Source organism: Acomys minous (assembly GCF_964271855.1).
Source record: "Acomys minous genome assembly, chromosome: 18".
NCBI classification, from domain to species: Eukaryota; Metazoa; Chordata; class Mammalia; order Rodentia; family Muridae; genus Acomys; species Acomys minous.
In genome coordinates, this window is record NC_140501.1 from 62,988,108 (window position 1) to 63,009,065 (window position 20,958).

The window sequence follows — 20,958 nt, forward strand, 5'->3', positions numbered from 1 at the left end:
TGGTGTGAACCAGTCACAGCCTCCTTCATCTTATTACCAGAGAGGTGGCAGCCAGCACAAGCAAGCGTGCTCTAAAAAAGTGCAAACTGCCTACTGTGAGTTTATAACTAGGACAATAGGTATTGATGATTACTTGTTAACAAATATCAGCTCTAGGTGATTAAGAACTGAATGTGAAAAACAAAAAATAAAAATATATTACTTAACACTGTGGAAGGATATTAGAGTAAGATATAACACTGTGGAAGGATATTAGAGTAAGACATAAACTTTAAAACTATTAAAGCTAATGAAAGCCCAAGGCTCTCCTTTACATTTTATATATCACACGCTGGATCTGCTATGCATAAAATAAAATTTGGCTGTTACTCATAGAGGTAAAGAAATATATATTTGTAATAAATACTTGGCCTGTCTGTATTTTCACTGACTTCTTTTTCAAAAGCAACTGCCCCCTGACCCAGCAAATCCCACTACTGTGCACATGTGAGAAAACCTCTCACATGTATAAGGGCCCTATAAACACACAGATATATCTAATGATAAGAACATGCACTCAGATGGGCAATGCAAACAGAATCAAAGTGTTATCTAGGTTTCCCATTACTCAGTCTTTCTTATGGATTCATGTACAGCAAAATTATAAACATCAACTCAAGCATACTCATCTTGTAAGGGAGTGGCAGTGGTAATGGGGGAGACATTTCATGACCTTCAACAATTCTGCTGTTTAAGCAAAATCTTAATAACATGAACTAAAATTTCTATATGCCTCAATTTTATTTTGAAAACAGTAAAAACAAAAATATTTCAAAGAAAATATAAACTTCCTCCTACACCATTCTTTAACAATTTAACAAGACTAAAGGAGGGAAAAGATACAACTGCAGAACAAGTTAAAATCAAACCTGAAATGGTACAAATCTAACAGTAAACTTTTTTTTTTCTTTCTGGACTGCTACAGGTGCTCTTGTATGCCTGAAAAACAAAAAGCATTACTTTAAAACTTGCTTTGATGCTTTCTTCAATTCTAGCTGGTTGACTGGGTCTCTAGTGGTTCTGCCTGCTACTTGGGAATGCAACTGTGCTCTGCTTGCCCCACCCATCAGTACGAGGACAGTCATGACAGCCATTCCCGACTGTCTTTACAAATACAAGGGTTGTTGATAGGTATCAGGCAACAAAATCTGGAAGAGTTCTTGTCGAATTTCATCTTTTGAGAAATGAGACTTAGATGCTTTTATAAGCCATTTAACATTCATCTCTGCCACAGCAGTCATGTACAGGCACACATGGGCTGACTCCACAGGCAACCGAGGGTGAGTGCACTTACATCATTCATCTTTATCTGCAAGCCCCATTTCTACCAAGGACATATGAACTGGGTATTGTTCATTTTCATATAATGTCACTATTTGTTCTGGTTCCTGAGCCTAAAATGGAAAGATACAGTTATCAAGAAGATAATAATGTAGCTGGGTACACACTTATAACATGGTGGTAACACACCTGTAATCCTAACAGGAGGCAGAAGAGGATGATCACAAAACAAGCAAAACAAACAGACACCCAAAACACCCCACCAACAAATGAAACACAATCTGTCTTTGCTGTCCTTTCCGTCCTGTCTGTCGCTGTCGCTGGAGGAAGGTGCAAGACTAATTCACTCTCTGCCTCTGCCTTCAGAGGGCATCTTGGTTTCCTTCTAGTCTCCTCTATTAAAGCTAATGAAAGCCCAAGGCTCTCCTTTACATTTTATATACCACACACTGGATCTGCTATGCATATAATAAAATTTGGCTGTTACTCATAGAGGTAAAGAAATAATATATTTGTAATAAATACTTGGCCTGTCTGTATTTTCACTGACTTCTTTAAAACACCCTTCATGAACTATGTACATGCTAGTGCACAACATACATCAGTTTTCCAAAAGCATTTTCTAGTCATAGTAGCCTTGTCTGGTTCTGTGGAAGGCAGTATACAGGATTCTTTGTCCTAGCACCTGGCAGAGAACGCAGTCGGGCCTGAACACCAGTCCTAAAGACCAAGGGTAACTCAGCCTTATGCATCATCCTCTCTACTCAGGCTGTGTCAAGGAGGAGGTCTGGGAGTCCTGGGTTTTATAATATTGAGCCACATCACAGAAACAAATTGTGCACGTGCCTGTAAGGATAAAAAATGACCAGTTCTAGAACACTATGCAAAAACAAAACAAGGTTCCTGCTTGCCTGTGGGCTACTACTGTGTGATATGCTAAACTTAAAATCTTTTAAAAAATCTTTAGAACTAACCTACGTGAGTGCTCTGCCTTCACGTATCTAAGTTCACCATGTGTATACAGTGCTAGCAAGCTCAGAAGAGAGTATCTGATCCCCAGGAACTGGGGTGGGCTGTTGTGAGCCACTGGGAACCAGACCTGGGCTCCTCTGCAAGCGCAGCAAGTGTGTGCTCCTAGCCCTTGAGCTCCGACCTGGAGCTCTGCTGTAGATCTAGCCACCTTGCAGTTCAGGCTTCTCTGACTATAGCTCCCCAGCTTTCAGGACACAGCTTGTGTAACACTTTCTGGACCTCCTACTTAGTGAGTTACTTGAATGTCTCCTAAGAAGTTTCTTGAACACCTTTCCACATCTCTTCGGATGCAAACAGTCATTTCTTACATTTCTTCCCAGCCTACACAGTTATCTATACCTCTACTGTACTTTGATTCTACCTCAAATTAATTAGTGGTATGCATGTTTGTTTTTCATTAACTTGGAAGTTCTTTAATGATAGGATATGCATCTTTATTATTTTATATTAATCCTTATCCCTTTAGGATAATGAAGTTTTTTAAAATTAAATTTTCCTTTGGTGGGTTTGACAGGGCTCAGGGTGATGACCTTGAACTTCTGACCCACCTGCTTGCATGTCCTGAATGGTGGATGACAGGTGAGCATCACCTACACCTGTGTCTACTAACTTACGGGCTGCTAGTAGAGTTCCATCCCAAGCTCCACATAAAAATATTTTAACTAGCCTTAACTGATACAGTCTATGTAGCTTTAAATGCTTTAACTAGTATTTCTTAAGCAGAAGCAAAACGCTTTACAAAGTTAATAGGGTTTACGGAAATAGCTTCAAAATAATTTGGCTAATTAAGACATAATTACCACAGAGGAAGCATAAAGTTGTTTTCCCTGGAGACAGTCTATCATAGTCCATAATGCTTCCATGCTCCACTTGGGACAGTATGGTATTCTGGCCTTTTCTGAGTCACTTAAGGGAGGTTTAAACCCTGCCAAGAGAACCTTTATGGCTTGGGCTGGGTACTGCATAAGCTGAACAGGAATCTGACGTAGTCTGTTACAAAAGAGATTGAAAACAGGAGAAAGGTTTCATGATACTGGATTTGGCAAATGACAGCAAGGGCATAGCCAAGAAACGTCAGAAAAGCCGACTCCCTTGGGCACTGTCAGTGATGTGCAATGGTCCAGTTGCTGTGGAGAACTGTATGTGGGAGTTCTTTAGAGAGTAGAGAGAGAGAGAGAGTGTGGCCCAGCAATCCCATCTCTGGTATATACCCCACATGACTGAAAACAGGGTCTCAGGATACTTTATAGACATCTGTAACAGATGGCACAGATAATGAACAGTGTTAAATAAAGCAATAGCTGTAAGTTGCTCTCAACAAAGGCTTCTGTACTTGTGTTAATTACAGTCTTGCTCACAATAGGAAAAATAAAAGTAGTCCTGGTGTCAGCCCATAAACAGTGTCTAAAGTTGAGACAGACACAAATGCTTTAAGACTAGGCACAGAAGGAACAGAAGTGAGGGTAAAATGGAGCATCATTTTACTCAACGGGCAAAATTTCTGTGAAGATTGATTAAAAATGTTTGGATATGCAAAGTGTAAAGTCAATTGTGAATGTATTTAGAAGCCTATTAATTTTATACTCAGATGGCAAACCTTATCCACATCTTATAAAAATAAAAATCTATAATAAAAATTCCATGACCATACAGTGGGGGAGAAGGTCTCCTTCGGTCTTAGACCTAGGGGAGGGGAATAGGGTGAAAATGGGAGGGAGGGAGGAATGGGAGGATACAAGTGATGGGATAACAATTGAGTTGTAATCTTAATTAAATTAAAAAAAAAATAATAGGTGACACATGCCTTTCATCCCAGCACTCAGGAGGCAGAGGCAGGCAAATCACTGTGAGTTTGAAGCCAGCCTGGTCTACAAAGTGAGTCTAGGACAGCCAAGGCTACACAGAGAAACCCTGTCTCGAAAACAAAACAGAATGAAACAAAATTCCTAATTTGGGGGCTGGAGGTAGAAGTCATTTAATTTTATACTAAGATGATAAACCTTATGCATATCTTAAAAAAATAAAAATCTGTAGTAAGAATTCGTAATTTGGGGACTGGAAGGATGACTCAGTGGTCAAGAGCATGTACTGCTTTTGCAGGAGACCTGCTGTTTTTTATAGAAGACCCAGCACCCATGTCTGGTGGCTCACAACTACCTGTAAGTCAATCTCCAGGGGATCTAATATCTATGGCCTCTTCAGACACCTGTACTAATATGCATAAACCAACATAATATACAATAAAAATAAAAATAAAAACCCTCAATCTGGGATGGTGAAATGGCTCAGCATGCTTAGGGCTTGCTGCTGAGTAGCCTAAGACCTGAGTTCAGTTCCAGGATCCCATGTGATGAGAGGAGAGAAATAACGCCTGTGGACTTTCTTCTGACATCAACACATGCATTATGACCTGTGTGTATACATACCTAGACCCATAAAATAAATACAAAACTAATGAAACATGGGTTTTGATGTATTAGTGCAAAGCTCAGTCACAAAGTACTGGTGTTGCATTAAGAACAAGAAAAGCACTTGGAGTGATTTAACCGAAAGTGAGCCTCGCTTTGACTTCTCTACTTGATGCTCCCCATGCCTTTGTTGTATGACTGAAACTGGGCCTGCCTGGGTGCTGTCTTATGAGCCTGTCTGTCCCTGTGTGTCTGTTTACTCAATAGAATAGAAGTGTCACATGGAGATGAAAGGAGGGATACTTCATAGACATCTGTAACAGTTTTATGAGGGATGAAACGTAACTGACACCAACTGGCACAGATAACGCACAGTGCTAAATAAAGCAATAGCTGTAGGTTGCTCTTAACAAATGACCTATCATAGCACATGGAAGCAAACGCAATTTAAGATTAAAGGAAGGATAGCAGGCTACTGAGACTTGATACCCTAGGAGCATATACAGGGGGAGGAGGCCCCCCTTAGTCACAGTCATAGGAGAAGGGAGTAAGCGGAAAATGGGAAGGAGGGAGGAATGGGAGGATACAAGGGATGGGATAACAATTGAGATGTAATATGAATAAGTTAATAAAATATATTTTAAAAAGATTAAAGCTATGCATTAACTTACACTGTAAAAGCTGACTACATGGAAAACCCCAGGCAAGGAAGGTTGGTTGTTATTTTGTTCTCTTACAGGCAGGTTAAACAAGCAGTTGAATATATGGTCAAATAGCAGTCACAAGTCCTGCACTTGCAGAGATCCACCTGCCTCTACCTCCCTGAGTGCTGGGATCACAGGCGTGTGCACTGTGCCTGGAGCAGTCTCAAGTCTTAAATGGGTTTAAGGTGTATGATAATTCTGGCTGTGAGGTCCTGTAAAATCTCCAGTCTCTTAGAATTTAAGATATTTTCATAAATTATTGGCACAAAGAAGAAATTACTAATCTTATAAACTTTTAAAATATTTTTTTTCTTTTAAAATGAGGTGGTAGTGGCACATGCTTGTAATCCCAGCACTCAGGAGGCAGAGGTATGTGTATTTCTGTGAGTTCAAGGCCAGCCTGGTCTACAGAGCAAGTACCAGGACAGCAAAGGCTACACAGAGTGTTTCACAAAACAAAACAAAAAACCAACCAACAAATCAAGCCTCCCCTCCTGTCTCTTCCCCCCAAAAAAATCTTCCCAAGAAATAGTTCTAATTAATCTTCCCATCCCAGAAAAAAACAAAGAACCTTTACTGAGGACTGGGGAGATGGTTCCAAGAGTAAAGCGCCTGCCGTGCAAGCAGGAAGACTACAGTCTGGGTCCCTAGCATCCATGGAAACAACAGCTGATCCTGGGCTTGCTGTCCAGCCAATCTAGTTGAAATGGACAGCAGGTTCAGTTAGAGATTCTGTCTGAAAAAGCAAGGTGGACAGCAACAGAAGACACCAATATTGACCTTTGACCTCTGCGTAAGCACATGCTCCCTACATAGCCATACCACACACACAAATATGCTTTTTAAAAAGCACCTTATTCAACGTTTCCTTTACCTGTTTATTGTCAGCTTCTCTGTGGACCCATAATCAACAAACAGTACCAGGACAGACAAAGGATTAAATTCTTTAATGGAAACAATCTTGGCTCTGTACCACAAACCATCAGCATATTCGGCGAGGCAAGGCATTTCTGGAAAGACAGTAAAGGAGAACAAATCATGGAATTGTTACTGATTTTCTTCCAAAAATTTTAATATAAAAAGTACAAAAAAAAAAAAAGTAACCATATGGTCACTACCCAAAACTGAATACTGTGGTGGCTTCTCCTTTTCTGCCTACACTTTATCAAGTTTTCTTACTAATGTCTACGGTTATATTTTGAAGAAAAGCACTTGCCCATCCTCAGAGTCCCGCTTCCACACAGGTGAGGTCACATTGCCAAGAAAAGAAAAACAACCTCAGGCATAAAGTAGCTATGAATGAACAAACCATGTATGTTCAGATACAGAAATTACATTATGCTGGACTGTGACTCCCCTGGAGGTATGAATGAGGAAGAATTTTTTTCCTTCTGGACTGTAAAGTGTGTCTACACAAAACCCACCTGCTGAGATACTCTTACACTCAGTTGGTAACTGTGAGACCAATTGTACAGTGCCCTTCCAATTGCTGCTGATGCCCCTGAGTGGACATGCTGACACTGCTTCTGTAAAGTGGTGAGGAGGAGGGGACACTGCTGCATGCTGGGAGAGGCAGGAGAAGGCCTCTGATAAAGGAGACCTGAGCAAGAGACCTTGACTGTGACAGCCAGTCTGAGGAAGAACATTACAAGCAACAGGAACTGTGAGCCGTAATCAGCCAAAAAAGTTACGGCCTATCAGAAGGCTATTAGACCAGGCAAGAAGTTGTGCTGATATATTTTTCCTTTGCTTAAACATACTCTGATATACAAAGACCAATAATAGACAGCTCTATGCCCCAACAGGAAAATGTGCAGCCACTCTTGGTATCCAGGGGTTGCCAACAGCAAGTGGGTACATTTTCCTTTGAAGAGAACCATGGGCATTTGGTAAGGATGTGAGGAATAGTTTGGAAAGAAAGCTGTAAGAATTTTAATCTATCCTGATAAACCTACCCCAAAAGTCGTCATTTCAGGTGATTCATACCACTGTAGTCTGGAAGTCAGCGTTCACAATCTGAGCTGGCGGTGAAGCCTCACACTTAAAAACAACCATCCTTCTGCGACTACCCTCAATTTCCAACTTGCCTGACTAGTAAACTGTCCCCACAGGAGTGCTAAGTTACGTAACTCATTTGGGTCACTCCCCATCTAGAAAATGTGTTTTTGGAATTTAGAGATCATACGTGTGATGCTGAGGAGGAGAACGACCAGTTAACATGATAAATAACCCACCCATCTCCCTGGCGTGTCCTGGGCACTCAGAACAAACACACCTGAGCTAAAGTCTGTCAGTGGAGGAAAAGTCTCTACATTCTTGTTAAGTCTCTGCAGTGCTTCCTCCAGGTTCTCAGACTCTGATTCCCAGCTGATTCCACTGTCGTCCATGTCACCGTGATGGTTAAACTGAGTACAGTTTTCTACAGAATCAAGGCAAATATACACCTACAAGGGAGTAGGAGGGAGAGAAGGCAAACACGCTTTGCAGAGTCTGTAATTCTACAACTCAGTCACAGGTGGCCTCCAGCCAGGACTTAGGGACCCTGGCTCCTGTGACTTGTCCCCATGCAGTGCCCTGTGTCCTGCCAAGCATCTTGTAGCCAGGAGACCACACTGAAGTAGGGGAATGGCTGGCTGTAGAGATGGGCATGTTTCAGGAAGTACCAATCTTGTAGCAGTCCCCTGAAAGGGTCCTAGAGCCAGCACTGAGCCTTCTGGACATGTCATATGAATATTTACTTGTTCTGAGACAGGTGTCATGTAGATCCTGGTCTCAACTACTAATCGTCTGCCACCTGAGTTTGAATCACAGGCATGTTTCACCATGCCTGGCAATGTGACTCTTCGGAAGCAGATTCTATAGTTACCATCAAAATCTTGGCTGCAGCATCATGAGATCTTGAGGCAGACTTAATTAAGCAACTATTTGTTTTTTTTTTACCTTCATGCATTTTTAATTAAATCACTGTACATGTATTTATATTGTGGGGGAGGCACACGGCACCAGAGCCCACGTATAGAAGTCAGAGGACAACTTATGTGAGTCAGTTTTCTCCTTCTGGGGACTAAACTCAGACTGTCAGACAAGCACCTTTATACACTTAGCCATCTTGCCAGTCCCCATATATATTGATTTAAGCTGCTAAATTTGGAGTAATTTGTCATAGAGCAATAATATAAACATTATACAACCTAATGGTAGTTATACAAGCTATGACATTAAGCCGCAAACCCTTCACTTGACTGTAAAGGCAAAGATACACCAGTGCTACTTGCCATTTCCCACCTTCTTGTCAGCTGGGGACATTAAGTTTTCTTTAGTGAATTTATTCAATCAATAGTTACTAAATGACTATTATTTATCATGCATTCTTTTAGGTTCTGAAGATATAATGGAGAAGAGATTAAACCTCCATTTTAATGAATTTATCTTTTAGAGAGGAAGACAGCCAAATGCCATAAATAGGTCAATGTAAGATGTTTTAAGAAGCTCAGAAAATCATGGAACAGGGAAAAACATGAGTGACATATTCAATATTCACAGGGGGGAAAAGACCCACTTTAAAATGCTCACTTGGGTTACACATTTGGGGCTGGAGAGATGGCTCAGTGGTTTAGAGCAGTTATTGCTTTTGCAGAGGACCTACGTTCTATTCCTAGCACCCACAAAACAGTAATTCAAAACCTTATCTAACTCCAATCCCAGGGGACCTGATGGGCCTCTTCTAGCTTCCACGGGCATGAGGAATGCATGGGTGCACATACATACACACAGGCAAGAACTGTTAACACTGAATGCATCTAAACTTTAAAAAATCTTAAAAATCCATATAAACATACTCTGGGAAATCAGCAGGTGTTTAACAAACACCAGTATTCTGAAGAATCAACAAATATCTTAAGATCTAATAGAATAGGGCTAAGTAAAGGCCACCTATTCCCATTGTTTATAGGTAGAAGATGGAACTGAGACAAGTGTATGAGACTGAGACACCCGCACTATCCCTAAGCACTGTCCCACAGCTGGCCTGGCACGTACTTCATCAGGTGAGACGATATGCTTTACTTGGACAGCATACAGTTCCTCTGGTGGAGGCAGAAGTGAAGACAGATATGGTGGTAAAACGGGAGCCTCCATTTCAGGCAAAAGCAACTCCTAAAATAACACACACACACACACAATTAAGTTTCAGAATAGCAATCATGAGAATTAACATGAAACTTCATTATGGTTTACTAGGAACCAAGCTCTTCTATGTACTGAATACCACAAACAGGTCTAAGCAGCAAGTGGGATGACTCATGATCTGCAGCATTCTTTTATTCAATTAATAAAAAGGATTTATGCAAACAAAAGCATGGGTGTCCATGGATGCCTATCCACAGTGGAGTCATGGAATATAGCAGACAAGTGGTGTTGGGTGTGAAGTACAGAGTGAATTGCACACACATGCATGCGTGCAGACACACACACACACACACACAGACACACACACACACAGACACACACACACAGACACACACACAGACACACACACACACACACACACACACACACACACACACACACACACACACACACACACACACACACACCCTGGAATCCCCAGAGATCAGCCTGCCTATACCTTCAAGGGCTGTGTATCCATGTTGGCCCCCTTATTCTGTATCATTTACTTGCTTTTTAAACAAATAGTTAACACATGAAACGCTCAAAGAGATAAGTTAAAGTCACTGAGAGGATAAGTAGGTTCTTAAGTTCTATAAAGAATAAAGGAAAGAGCCGGGCGGTGTCGGCGCACGCCTTTAATCCCAGCACTCAGGAGGCAGAGGCAGGCGGATCACTGTGAGTTTGAGGCCAGCCTGGTCTACAGAGTGAGTCCAGGGCAGCCAAGGCTACACAGAGAAACCCTGTCTCAAAAAACCAAACCAAACTAACCAACCAACCAAACAAAAAAGAATAAAGGAAAAACAAACATACAAACGAGGACTAGGCTGTGGTGGCCCACACCTTTAATCCCAGCACTCGGGAGGCAGAGGCAGGCAGATCTCTGTGAGTTCGAGGCCAGCCTGGTTTACAAAGCTTGTCTAGGACAGCCAAAGATAACACAGTGAAACCCTGTCTCAAAAAAACAAAACAACAAAACCCAAAAAAAACAAACAACCCCCCCCAAATAAAAACCAAACAAGAGGACTGTGGGAGTATACATGGTGTGGGTGCAGGTTTTCTACAGAGACCAGCAGTATTTTCCTCTTTAGAAATGTAGTAACCTTTCTTCTTCCACTTCCAATGTCTATTTTATCTCCCTTTCTGAGGGATTCAAGCATCTTCTCTTGAGCCCTCCTTGTTACTTAGCTTCTTTGGGTCTGTGGATTGTAGTATGGTTATCCTGTGCTTTAAGGCTAATGTCCACTTGTAGTTGAGTACATACCATGTGTGTCTTTCTGGGTCTGGGTTACCTCACTCAGGATGATCTTTTCCAGATCCATCCATTTGCCTATAAATTTCATGATGTCCTTGTTTTTAATAGCTGAGTAGTATTCCGTTGTATAAAAATAACAGGTTCTTTATCCATTCCTTGGTTGAGGGACATCTGGGTTGTTTCTATTATGAATAAAGCTGCTATGAACATAGTTGAACAAGTGTCCTTGTGATAATGGTGGAGCATCTTTTGGGTATATGCCCAGGACTGGTATAGCTGGGTCTTGAGGTAGAACTATTCCCAATGTTCTGAGCTATCACCAGATTGCTTTAGAGCATGCATGGACTGGACCTAGGTCTCCTAACACAGATGCAGCGGATAGGCAGCTTGGGCTTCATGTAGGTCCCCTAGAAAGTGGAATGGGGGCTGCCTCTGGCATGGACTCTGTTGACTGCTGGTGGATCCCTTTCCCTTAGCTGGGCTGCCTTGGCTGGCCTCAGTGAATGTTCTTAGTCCTAATGTGACTTGATGTGGCAGGGTGGGCTGGTAAGGGGTGGGGGTGGGGCTCCTTTTTCTTAGGAGGGGGAGTGGGAACAGGGCAGGTGGGTGGGTCTGGGAGGAGAGGAAGGAGAGGGCTGTGGTTAGGATATAAAGTGAATAAAAAAAGAAAGAAATGTAGTAAATAAAAAAAGCTATCACATTAAAATTTGTTGGTTATTTTGTTAGTTTAATATTTCTGGGGGGTGCAAAATAGAAAAGTTCTGCAAAAAGTAAAACCCATTTGGCAATTTTATATTTTACAAAGTAAGAAGCACTTCATGTTTTATAACTAAAGAAATGAAATTGTGCCAAGAAAGCCTAATTCTTCCTGGGGCATAGTTCAGTGATAGTTTGCCTTACATTTGTGAGGCACTAAAATCTCCACCTCAAAACCAAACAAGGAAAAACTCTTCCTGAATCAAAACCCATACAAAGCACTAAAGAAAAAGGAAAGGCCAAACCATAATTTAAAAGCTCTGAAAGAAACCAGGGGTGGAGGAGGGAGGGCTGGTAAGATGGCTCAATGGTTTGTTTTGTTTTGTTTTTTGAGACAAGTTTTCTCTGCGTAACAGCTCTGGCTGTCTTGTAACTCAATCTGTAGACCAGGCTGGCATCAAACTCAGAGACCCACCGGCCTCTGCCTCCCCAGGGCTGGGATTAAAGGCATGCGCTGCCACCACCACTGACTGTTATAGTTCAGTGGTTACTGTTCTTGCAGTAACTGAGTGTGGTTCCCAGAGCCCACATCAGGTAGCTCCAAACTGTATATAACTACAGCTTTAAGGGATTAATTCTCTCTTCTGGCCTCTGGAGACATCTACAGTTTTAAGCACAAACTCATATACAGAGACACACACACAATTAAAATAATAAAATATCCTAAAGCGAAAGTTGTACACATTGGTACTCAGCACTCAGGAGGACTATAAATGTAAGGCCAGCTTAAGCTACATAATGATATCTCTGCTAGCTTGGGCTACCTTGCAAGATCCTGTTTTACAAAATACACCAAAAAAAAATTGTGAAATCTGAAAAGGACTTGAATATAGATAATAATAATAGAATTATTTTATTTATTTATTTATTTATTTATTTATTTATTTATTTGGTTTTTCGAGACAGGCTTTCTCTGTTTTACCTCTGCCTCCCAATTAAAGGCTGGGGTTAAAGGTGTGCTCCACCAGTGCCTCTCCCATGCCCAGCAGGCCCGTTTCATTTTTTCTTAAGTTACTTTTTATTTATTATGTGTGATGAGTAAGTACCAGAGGGCATGTGGGGTGGTCAGAACACAAGCTGCAGCAGTCAGGCCTCTCGTTCCATCACTGGGTTCTGGGTTCCCCTTGCCAGCTGCGCCATCATGCTGGCTGTATGTCAGACCCTTCCTACTGATTAAGGTTTCTATAACATCTGAGTTGTAACTTACTTCAAATCTTAGCTTCCAGTTTTCATCTTCATACTTTTCATTCTGACCTCTTGGTTTCTGAAATAATACGGTATTGTTCATCAGTAAAAACTTACTTTTATCTACTAACAAAATATTGCTTTAAGGCATATTTGTACTTTACAAAACTTAAGATTGCAAAAGCCATGCTGGCATTCACTTAGTTTGTCAGACTAACACAGGAATATCTACTGTTTACATATTCTACTTATATTCCAATTCCAAGAATCCCTAGGATTTTGCTGAACATGTCAGTGGTGATTTACTGTAAGAGCACAATTAGAAGAGACTAACTATAAACACTGCGGTGATAAACAGCACTTCTCTCTCTCTCTCTCTCTCTCTCTCTCTCTCTCTCTCTCTCTCTCTCTCTCTCTCTTCTCACACACACACACACACACACACACACACACCCCGCCCCTGCTTTAAAGAAACAGTTGTACTGAGGATTAGAGGCACAAAGTGACATCACAGCTTCTGTCTGAGATGAAGTGGGCTTCCTACTTCTTATTTTTTGAGACAGGGTCTCACTGTGCAGCGCTGGCTGGCCTGAACTTGCTATTCAGACCCACCCATCTCACTAAAGTGGGGCAAGCTCCCTGCCACTCACCTCATTCCCAGCACAAGAAAGGAATTTCCTGTTGGCAGCAAACTCAGTATTTGCTTGCAATCTGCTATTTCCTCAAATAATACATTAATAATACTAGAGGCAGGTAAGAGGACTCAGGCAGTGAAGGTGTCTGCTGGCAAGCCCAATGGCCCTGAGGTTGACTCCTGAAATCCATGTGGTGGAAGAAGAGAACCAACTTGAAAGTGTTCTCTGACCCTACACATGTACTTTAGAATCCGTGTGTATACACACATGCACCCAAAATAAATAAAATGCAATTTAAAATTTAAAAAGAAAGAAAAAAAAAACCTTAACAAGTGAATTGTGATTGGAGACAATTATCTTGTGATTTGTTATTGTGCAGAGTTCTCTGAAGGTTTTCAGCACCTTGAAGTATAAAACACCAAAACCATTAAAAGCAGAATCACCAGGGCTGGGAAGACAGCCCAGCTGGTAAAGTGCATGCCCTCCAAGTGTGAGGACTGGAGTTTAGTGCTGAGAGTTCATGTAAGGAAGCCGTGGTGGTGTGTGCTTGTAATCCAACACTGGCAGCGTGGATGGCCTCCTCAGTCAGGCTGAGTTCCAGGCTAGCAGACAGAGGACATCTCAACTTGTCCTCTGGTTTCTACACCACATGTTTATACACTCACCCAAACGCATTCACACCACCACCCCTACACACACACACTCCAGGCTACTAGAACTACTGAAGCTAAGTGCAATGCATGGCTCTAAATGCCCCATGAGAAGGCAAATGGGAAGCAAATTACAAAGGCTTCATACCCCTTATATTTGACCCCAGAACAAATTAGATTTTGCAGTTGTTTAGATTTTGGGCTAGTTATGCTAGTATTGGTTGAGCATTCCTAATCTGGATAATCTGAAATGCTCCAAGAGGTGAATGCTAGCTGACTTCGGAAAGTGGTACCAGGGTTCAAGACCAGCCTGCGGAGTGAGGTGAAGGCTAGCATGGCCAGACTCGGTCTCAAAAGTAGAAGAGAATGCTCAGGCAGGGCCCAGTGGTAGGACACCTGCTTAGGATGCACAAGACCACAGGTTCTATCTTCAGTGCCTAAAAGCAAGTCAGAGGCTGGAGAGATGGCCCAGTGTTAAAAGCAGTTGCTCTGGTAGAAGATCTGGGATCAATTCCTAGCACTTGTAACTCCAGTCTAACACCCTTGGTATGATGTCACTGGGACACTAGGCATACACATAGTCCACAGACATATATGCAGGCAAGACATCCATAAACTTAAAAATAAAAAAATAAAACTTTAAAAATAAAAACAAAAATCCTATTTTATTTTCTGAGTCAGGGTCTCATGTAGCCCAGGCTGACCCTGAACTGACTTATATAGTTCAAGGATAACCTTGGTCTTCTGAGCACTCCTGTTTCTACCTGCAAATGCTGGAATTACAGGCCTGCTCCATCATGCCAAGCTAAAACCTGAGTGCTGATTCTCAGTATTTTTTGGCACTCAAAGCATGTTCAATTTGAGATCACCATATTTTGGGTTTTAGCTTTAGGGATACTCATCTTGAAATATTTGGCTTCTAGTTCAAGTAAAGAGACACATTTTATGTGGATACTGGCATGAAATTCTATTCAGATTTTATACAGTGCAGCTCATATTCAAATTCAACAACACTAGCTAACATAAAGATACCTTACTAGGGTAGAAGATACAGAAACATTAATAGAGGTTTAATGTAAATGAAATGTTTTTCAGTACATATAAACCATAATTATTTTTTTATAAAAGAATTGGCAAATTCTCATCTTAGATCCCCATAACAGGTCAGGTACATAGGTCATATTTCAGACCTGAGTTGAGTGTGGTGGCATCTGTCTGTAATCCCAGTAGCTGGAGGAATTTTTTAAAGGAAGAACAAGGATTAGGATTTTAATGCCAACCTGAGCTACAGGAGACATATCAAAAGACTCTGCGGTGTAAGACAGTGTGGCATTTTAGAATCAAATGTATTATCTATAGGAAAACAGTTTACTTACTTCTTTAAATATTTCCTCAGAATGTTCAAAAGTACAACATTTATGATGGGCCAAAAAATGAGAAAGTGACATCCCATCAAAATAGAGATGAACAGACAATTTCCCCCATGGATCTTCAGGCAATTCCTATAAAATTCAATAATGAAGACTTGTTACTGTAAAGACTTTCACTCAGGCCCAGGCTTTTATAGTTAGCAAATATGGAGCCGGGCTTCTGACAGTAGCACAGCCACACAGTACTCTGTAGTGCCTCACTGCAAACAATTTTTTTCTTGACATTTTGGCCAATTATGAAGCAGGAATTCTACTCTTTGACTTATGGAAATCTGTGTGCATATCTGTACCATATAGATTTAACAGTTACTGACTAGAAACTACAGGTGGATCATCTTTAACTAATTTATACTAAGGACAGGTTAAGAGGCAAAGATATTAATTTTAACTAATAATTTCCAAAGTGGCAGGAATCAGAAGGAATCAACACTCTCAAATGGGAAATTGTGATAATGGCTTTAACCCTGACTCCAAGGTCGGTTCACAACTGCCATGCACTGCTGTGTCCACAGCTGGTTAGGCTCGACTATTTCTTTGGTAATTCTTTTCCATTTCCACCAGTTCCACCTTCCTCCAATACACATCCTCACAGAGGGAGGGGAATGTCTTTGGGTAGATCTGTCTGCATCTGGTACCTACTAACCAGCCCTATGAGGCACCCAGAAGGAAATACTAGAACATGTTTTGTGTCAGATCCTGTGTGCCTGTAGGCCCTTACAACCATATCTCTGCCGTTCCTTTCAAACACTTCTGTTTCTACGAGGGTCCTTGGTACCTTCTCCTAGCAACAGCATGCCCTGTCCTGATACACCTTAACAGTTTGGACTGAAATGTCACCTGACCACTATAGTGACATGGAACCCTCTTCCTAGCTGCATCTCTTAATAGCAGAGTTCCCTGCTGACAGGGCCTCACCTGCCTAGCATACTGCAGAGGTCACTGTGGCTCCACAGGCATGGCTTGGACTGCTTCGTTCAGCCTCAGTAGCAATTCTCAGTGATCTAATGCTAGAGGATCAATGGAAAGGAGCAAGGCACGGGGTCAGCGGGCAGGCTAAGGAGCACTGAGCATTCAGTCTGCAAACCAGGTGGTGGCTTTACTGAAAGCTAAGTTGTAAAGAGAGCCACCTGACTAAGCAAAACACTTTAACTTCTACCTTGTATTAGATGATTTGACAGGATTCTTGGAGTGGCTGGGTAGGAACTCAGTACTAACCTACTGGCTTCCCTATGTAGGATGGCCCAATGGCTTTCGAATGCAGAGGCATTTCCTAATCATTTTCATCTCTCCTGACATCAGGCCTCAGACGGCTGTGCAGTAGCCATATTACCTCACTGCTGAGCATCCTTCCCAGGGCTACTCTTGCATCCTGCTCACCATTTCTCCACTTCCTGAAACCTCTACCCTTCTACCCGGTCATTTCCTAAGTTGTCCCGCCTCTGTGAGTTCTGTGTTCCTATCAGGACTATCCCACTCAGCTCTCCCCTTTCTATATTCTGCCGTGCGTGTCTTTTTACCAGTCTCTTGGCTCGTGCTGCTCTGCTGTATGGATGTCTTGCTTCCCTAACTAGTGGGAGTGTCTGAGGGTTGTGACAGACTCTGCTAGGACTGTTTGCACCTTACACAGCGCTATATTATGACAGCAGGTTCCGCATCAACAATGTCATATTGCCTGTATCTACATAAACACACTATTACTGACAAGTCTTTCAATCATCCACTTTAATGTTTATGAAGCATCTCAGGAACTTGTTCAAATTAGGCTTATTCAAAACAAACATAGGAATCAAAGTAGTACTGTCTTAAACATTAGCAAATAATTTATATTCACGTATGAACACATATTACATGGCTTGTCATCAAAATATTCTTCAAATTATGTTGATTATAACATTTCAAGGCAAATAGTTTCAACCAGCTGTGACTTGAAGATAACTTACCACAATGTGAACGTCCACCTCTCTCTTGGAAAGCAGCTCCTGAAGCAGCTCTATGGCGTCTGGCTGCCAGACATTCCCAACCTGTGCGGAAGAAACACACTTACACTTCCATGATGTGAGCCCAAGCAAGAATTAATTAAGACACAAAGAAATGGCGATAAGCAGAAAATGCCTGGTGGCAGAACTAAGTACACATGAGTATCATGGGCAGCCAACAAAACTCATCTTAAAAATGTCCTATTTGGGGGCTGGAGAGATGGCTCAGCAGCTGTGAGTGCTTTTGGTTCCCAGCGCCTGTGCTGGACAGCTGCCTCTCCTTCTGGACGCGGTGGGCACCCACACTTATGCACATGCCCACACATGAACCCATTAGAAAAATACACGACATCTTTTAAAAGATTTATGTTTGTCCAAGCATCTCCTTATTGTACTTAACACTTTCTGCTTTCAAAGCATAAACCAGGGCAAGGCTGCAGCTCACTTGGAAGGGTGCTTGACTAGCATGCAGGAGGTCCTGGGCTCATCCCCAGCATCACATTAACTAGGTATGGTGCCACATGCCTATGGCCCCTCACCTGGGACGTGGAAGCAGAAGGATCAGAATTCAAGGCCATACTCTCCTGCAAAGGGAGTCAGATACCAGCCTGGGATACGAAACATCCTTTCTCAAAAATTACAAGGCCATCCCCCTCCCCAATGCTTTAAAAAGAACATCCCAAACTTAACATTAAAGGTATCATACTGCATTTAGAACTTTAAAAATAGTTCAATTAGTGCTTATACAGGCCAACAGTGTACACTGACCAAGGAATGAATTTCTTAACATGTTAGAGCTTCCAGGCTGGACAGCCATGTGATGAGTCCTCTGCAAGTAGTCCATGGATCTCCATGCATCCACCCCAGTGATATCTTGAATCACTATCACAAACCACTCAGCTGAGCCATTCCTAACCTGGAGCCCCAAAACTGTCATAGGAAAGAAGGAGTTTACTTTTGACCTTTGTTACTGCTAGCATTGAGAAAGAACTGTTTAGGTTCTTCTACCTTGTCAGCATAGTATGACTATATAGTATACTGCCATTTACTCACAAGTTTATATACTGCAGTATAATTTTGTAGTTTTTCTCATTAAAGACTTCTGAGCTGTCATTTACTTGTAGGTATTTTTACAATTTGTATTGTGGGCTGGGGGTGTGGGCTGGAGAAAGAGCTCAGTTGTTAAGAGCAGTTACTGTTCTAGAGGACCTGTGTTGTTTCCCAGCATCCACATGGTGGCCAACAAGCATCTGTAACTCCATCCACTTGGTGGCTAAGGAGCATTTGTAACTTCTTAAGTTCAAGGACACTAAGCTCCCTCTTCTGGCCTCTGTGAGTACTCCATGCACATGTGCACTTACATGCAGGTACAACACCACAAGAGTAGAATCAAAGCCTTAGTCAGGAATGGTGGTGCATGTCTTTAATCCCAGAACCTGGGAGCTAGAGGCAAGAGGATCTCTAGGAGTTTGAGGTCATTCTGTGTACGTAGTGAGGTCCATTGACACCCAAGGCTATATAGTGAGAAACCAAACAAAACCAACAACAATAACAACAACAAAAGAGAAAAATTTGTATTACAGTCGAAAGGGACTTATTTCTATACTCTGATTTCTAAAATATTACTAATATAAGACAGTACTTAAAGTTAACCACAAAAAACTACCATGTGCTCACCGGTAGAGTCTGATGGAGCTGACAGGGAATACAGAACTGGGGTGTATCTGGATATAGTAAGATAGGATAAAGATGACACTGTGGAATCTTCTCAGTGAACCCATGATCTAAGTATTGTACCTAAAAAACAGATCAAGTAAACTTCTGGTTAAAATTTATTACTAAAAGCTGGATGACAAAGGGGGTTTCCTAGTTTTAAGAAGTTTGTGTGTATGTATGGCTATCATTTATCAATGAACAGCACTGGCTACTTTCCTAGAGGACCTGGGATCAGTCAATTCCTAGCACCCACATGGCTTCTCACAACCGTCTGGAACTCCAGTTCCGGGGGACCCAACACAGTGTTCCGCCTTCTGGGCCACTGCACATACACAGTGCACAGATACATGAAGCAACACTCACAAACCCCTCTTTCTTCTTTCTCCCACACTGAAACCTGAGTTTGATTGTGGAACACATATAAAGGTGAAAGGAAAGAACGGACTCCACAAAACTGTCCTCTGACCCCAACATGTGTGACAGAATGCATCCTCCCAGCACACACCCACTAATGATAAAAATAACATTTAAAGTTTAAAAAGCAACAAAACCTCTGGGTCTTATGGTGAGAAAGGCAGGGCTGCCACAAATTCAAGAGCATCCTGAGCTACAACTAAACAGCAAGACCCTGTCTCACAAGACAAAGGAACTAAGAATCAAGGACGCACACCTGTAACTTCAGCAGTTAGGAGCCTGAGGCAGGAGGGTTAGACTTCAAGGCCTGCCTAGACTACACAGTCTAAAAAAGACAAAGCAAGCTAAAAGTCTGCACCTAATAGGGCACTCAGGAATGGAACCAGGTAGATCACTATGGATTTAGAGGCCAGCCTGGCCAGACCAGCCAGGCTTACATACTGAGTCCCTGCCTTATAAAGGGGAAGGGGAGACCCCATACCCATACCCTGGAAAGATAATTAAATTTAGATTTGATTTTTTTCTTCTCTCATGTCTTTTATATATGCAGCTACCAGAAGATATGGCCTGGTCCACTTCAAATTATTTAAGAAAATATCCCTTAGGTGCGTGTGGATTCATTTCTGGGTCTTCGATTCGATTCCATTGATCCACCAGCCTATTGCTGTGCCAGTACCATGCTGTTTTAATTACTGTTGCTCTATAGTACAGCTTGAGATTGGGTATGGAGATTCCTCCGGAGGGTCTTTTATTGTATAGGATTGCTTTAGCTATTCTGGGTTTTTTGTTTTTCCATATGAAGTTGAGAATTGATCTTTCAATGTCTTTAAAATATTGTGTAGGTATTTTGATAGGGATTGCATTGAATCTGTAAAATTGCTTTTGTTAAGATGGCCATTTTTACTGTTAATTCTCCTGATCCACGAACAAAGGAGATCCTTCCATCTTCTGATGACATCAGAGATTTAAAGTTTTTTTTCAAACAAGTCCTTCACTTGCTTGGTTAGAGTTACTCCTAGACATTTTATATTGCTTGTGGCTATTGTGAACGGTGTAGTTTTCCTAATTTCTTCCTCTGCATGATTGCCATTTGTATATAGGAAGGCTGCTGATTTTTTTGAGTTAATTTTGTATCCAGCCAGTTTGCTGAAGGTGTTTATCAGCTGTAGTTCTCTGGTGGAATTTTGGGGGTCACTTATGTACATTATCATATCATCTGCAAATAGGAATAATCTGACTCCCTCATTTCCCATTTGGATCCCCTTGATCTCCTTTTGTTGTCTTATTGCTCTGGCTAGAACTTCAAGAAC

General features: G+C 41.7%; 1 protein-coding gene across 5 annotated transcripts in view; it reads right to left on the reverse strand.

The window, feature by feature from the left end:
• Nucleotides 1–742: 742 nt before the first annotated feature.
• The window catches only part of RNF17 (ring finger protein 17), a 111,643-nt gene continuing 91,427 nt past the window's right edge, over nucleotides 743–20,958 (reverse strand). The window contains exons 28-37 of one of the 5 annotated variants that reach the window (XM_084767241.1): nucleotides 19,196–19,315; nucleotides 17,483–17,563; nucleotides 15,489–15,614; nucleotides 12,850–12,906; nucleotides 9,503–9,619; nucleotides 7,740–7,908; nucleotides 6,339–6,474; nucleotides 3,153–3,342; nucleotides 1,334–1,433; nucleotides 744–978 (exon numbers count right to left, since the gene is read on the reverse strand). In XM_084767241.1, coding sequence (XP_084623367.1) covers nucleotides 1,335–1,433; nucleotides 3,153–3,342; nucleotides 6,339–6,474; nucleotides 7,740–7,908; nucleotides 9,503–9,619; nucleotides 12,850–12,906; nucleotides 15,489–15,614; nucleotides 17,483–17,563; nucleotides 19,196–19,315 — 1,095 coding nt within the window. In that variant the 3' untranslated portion in view covers nucleotides 744–978; nucleotide 1,334. Of the gene's footprint in view, nucleotides 1,434–3,152; nucleotides 3,343–6,338; nucleotides 6,475–7,739; nucleotides 7,909–9,502; nucleotides 9,620–12,849; nucleotides 12,907–15,488; nucleotides 15,615–17,482; nucleotides 17,564–19,195; nucleotides 19,316–20,958 lie in introns of those variants that run through there. The other 4 variants (XR_014776390.1, XM_084767242.1, XM_084767244.1 and 1 more) reach the window with 4 other exon arrangements.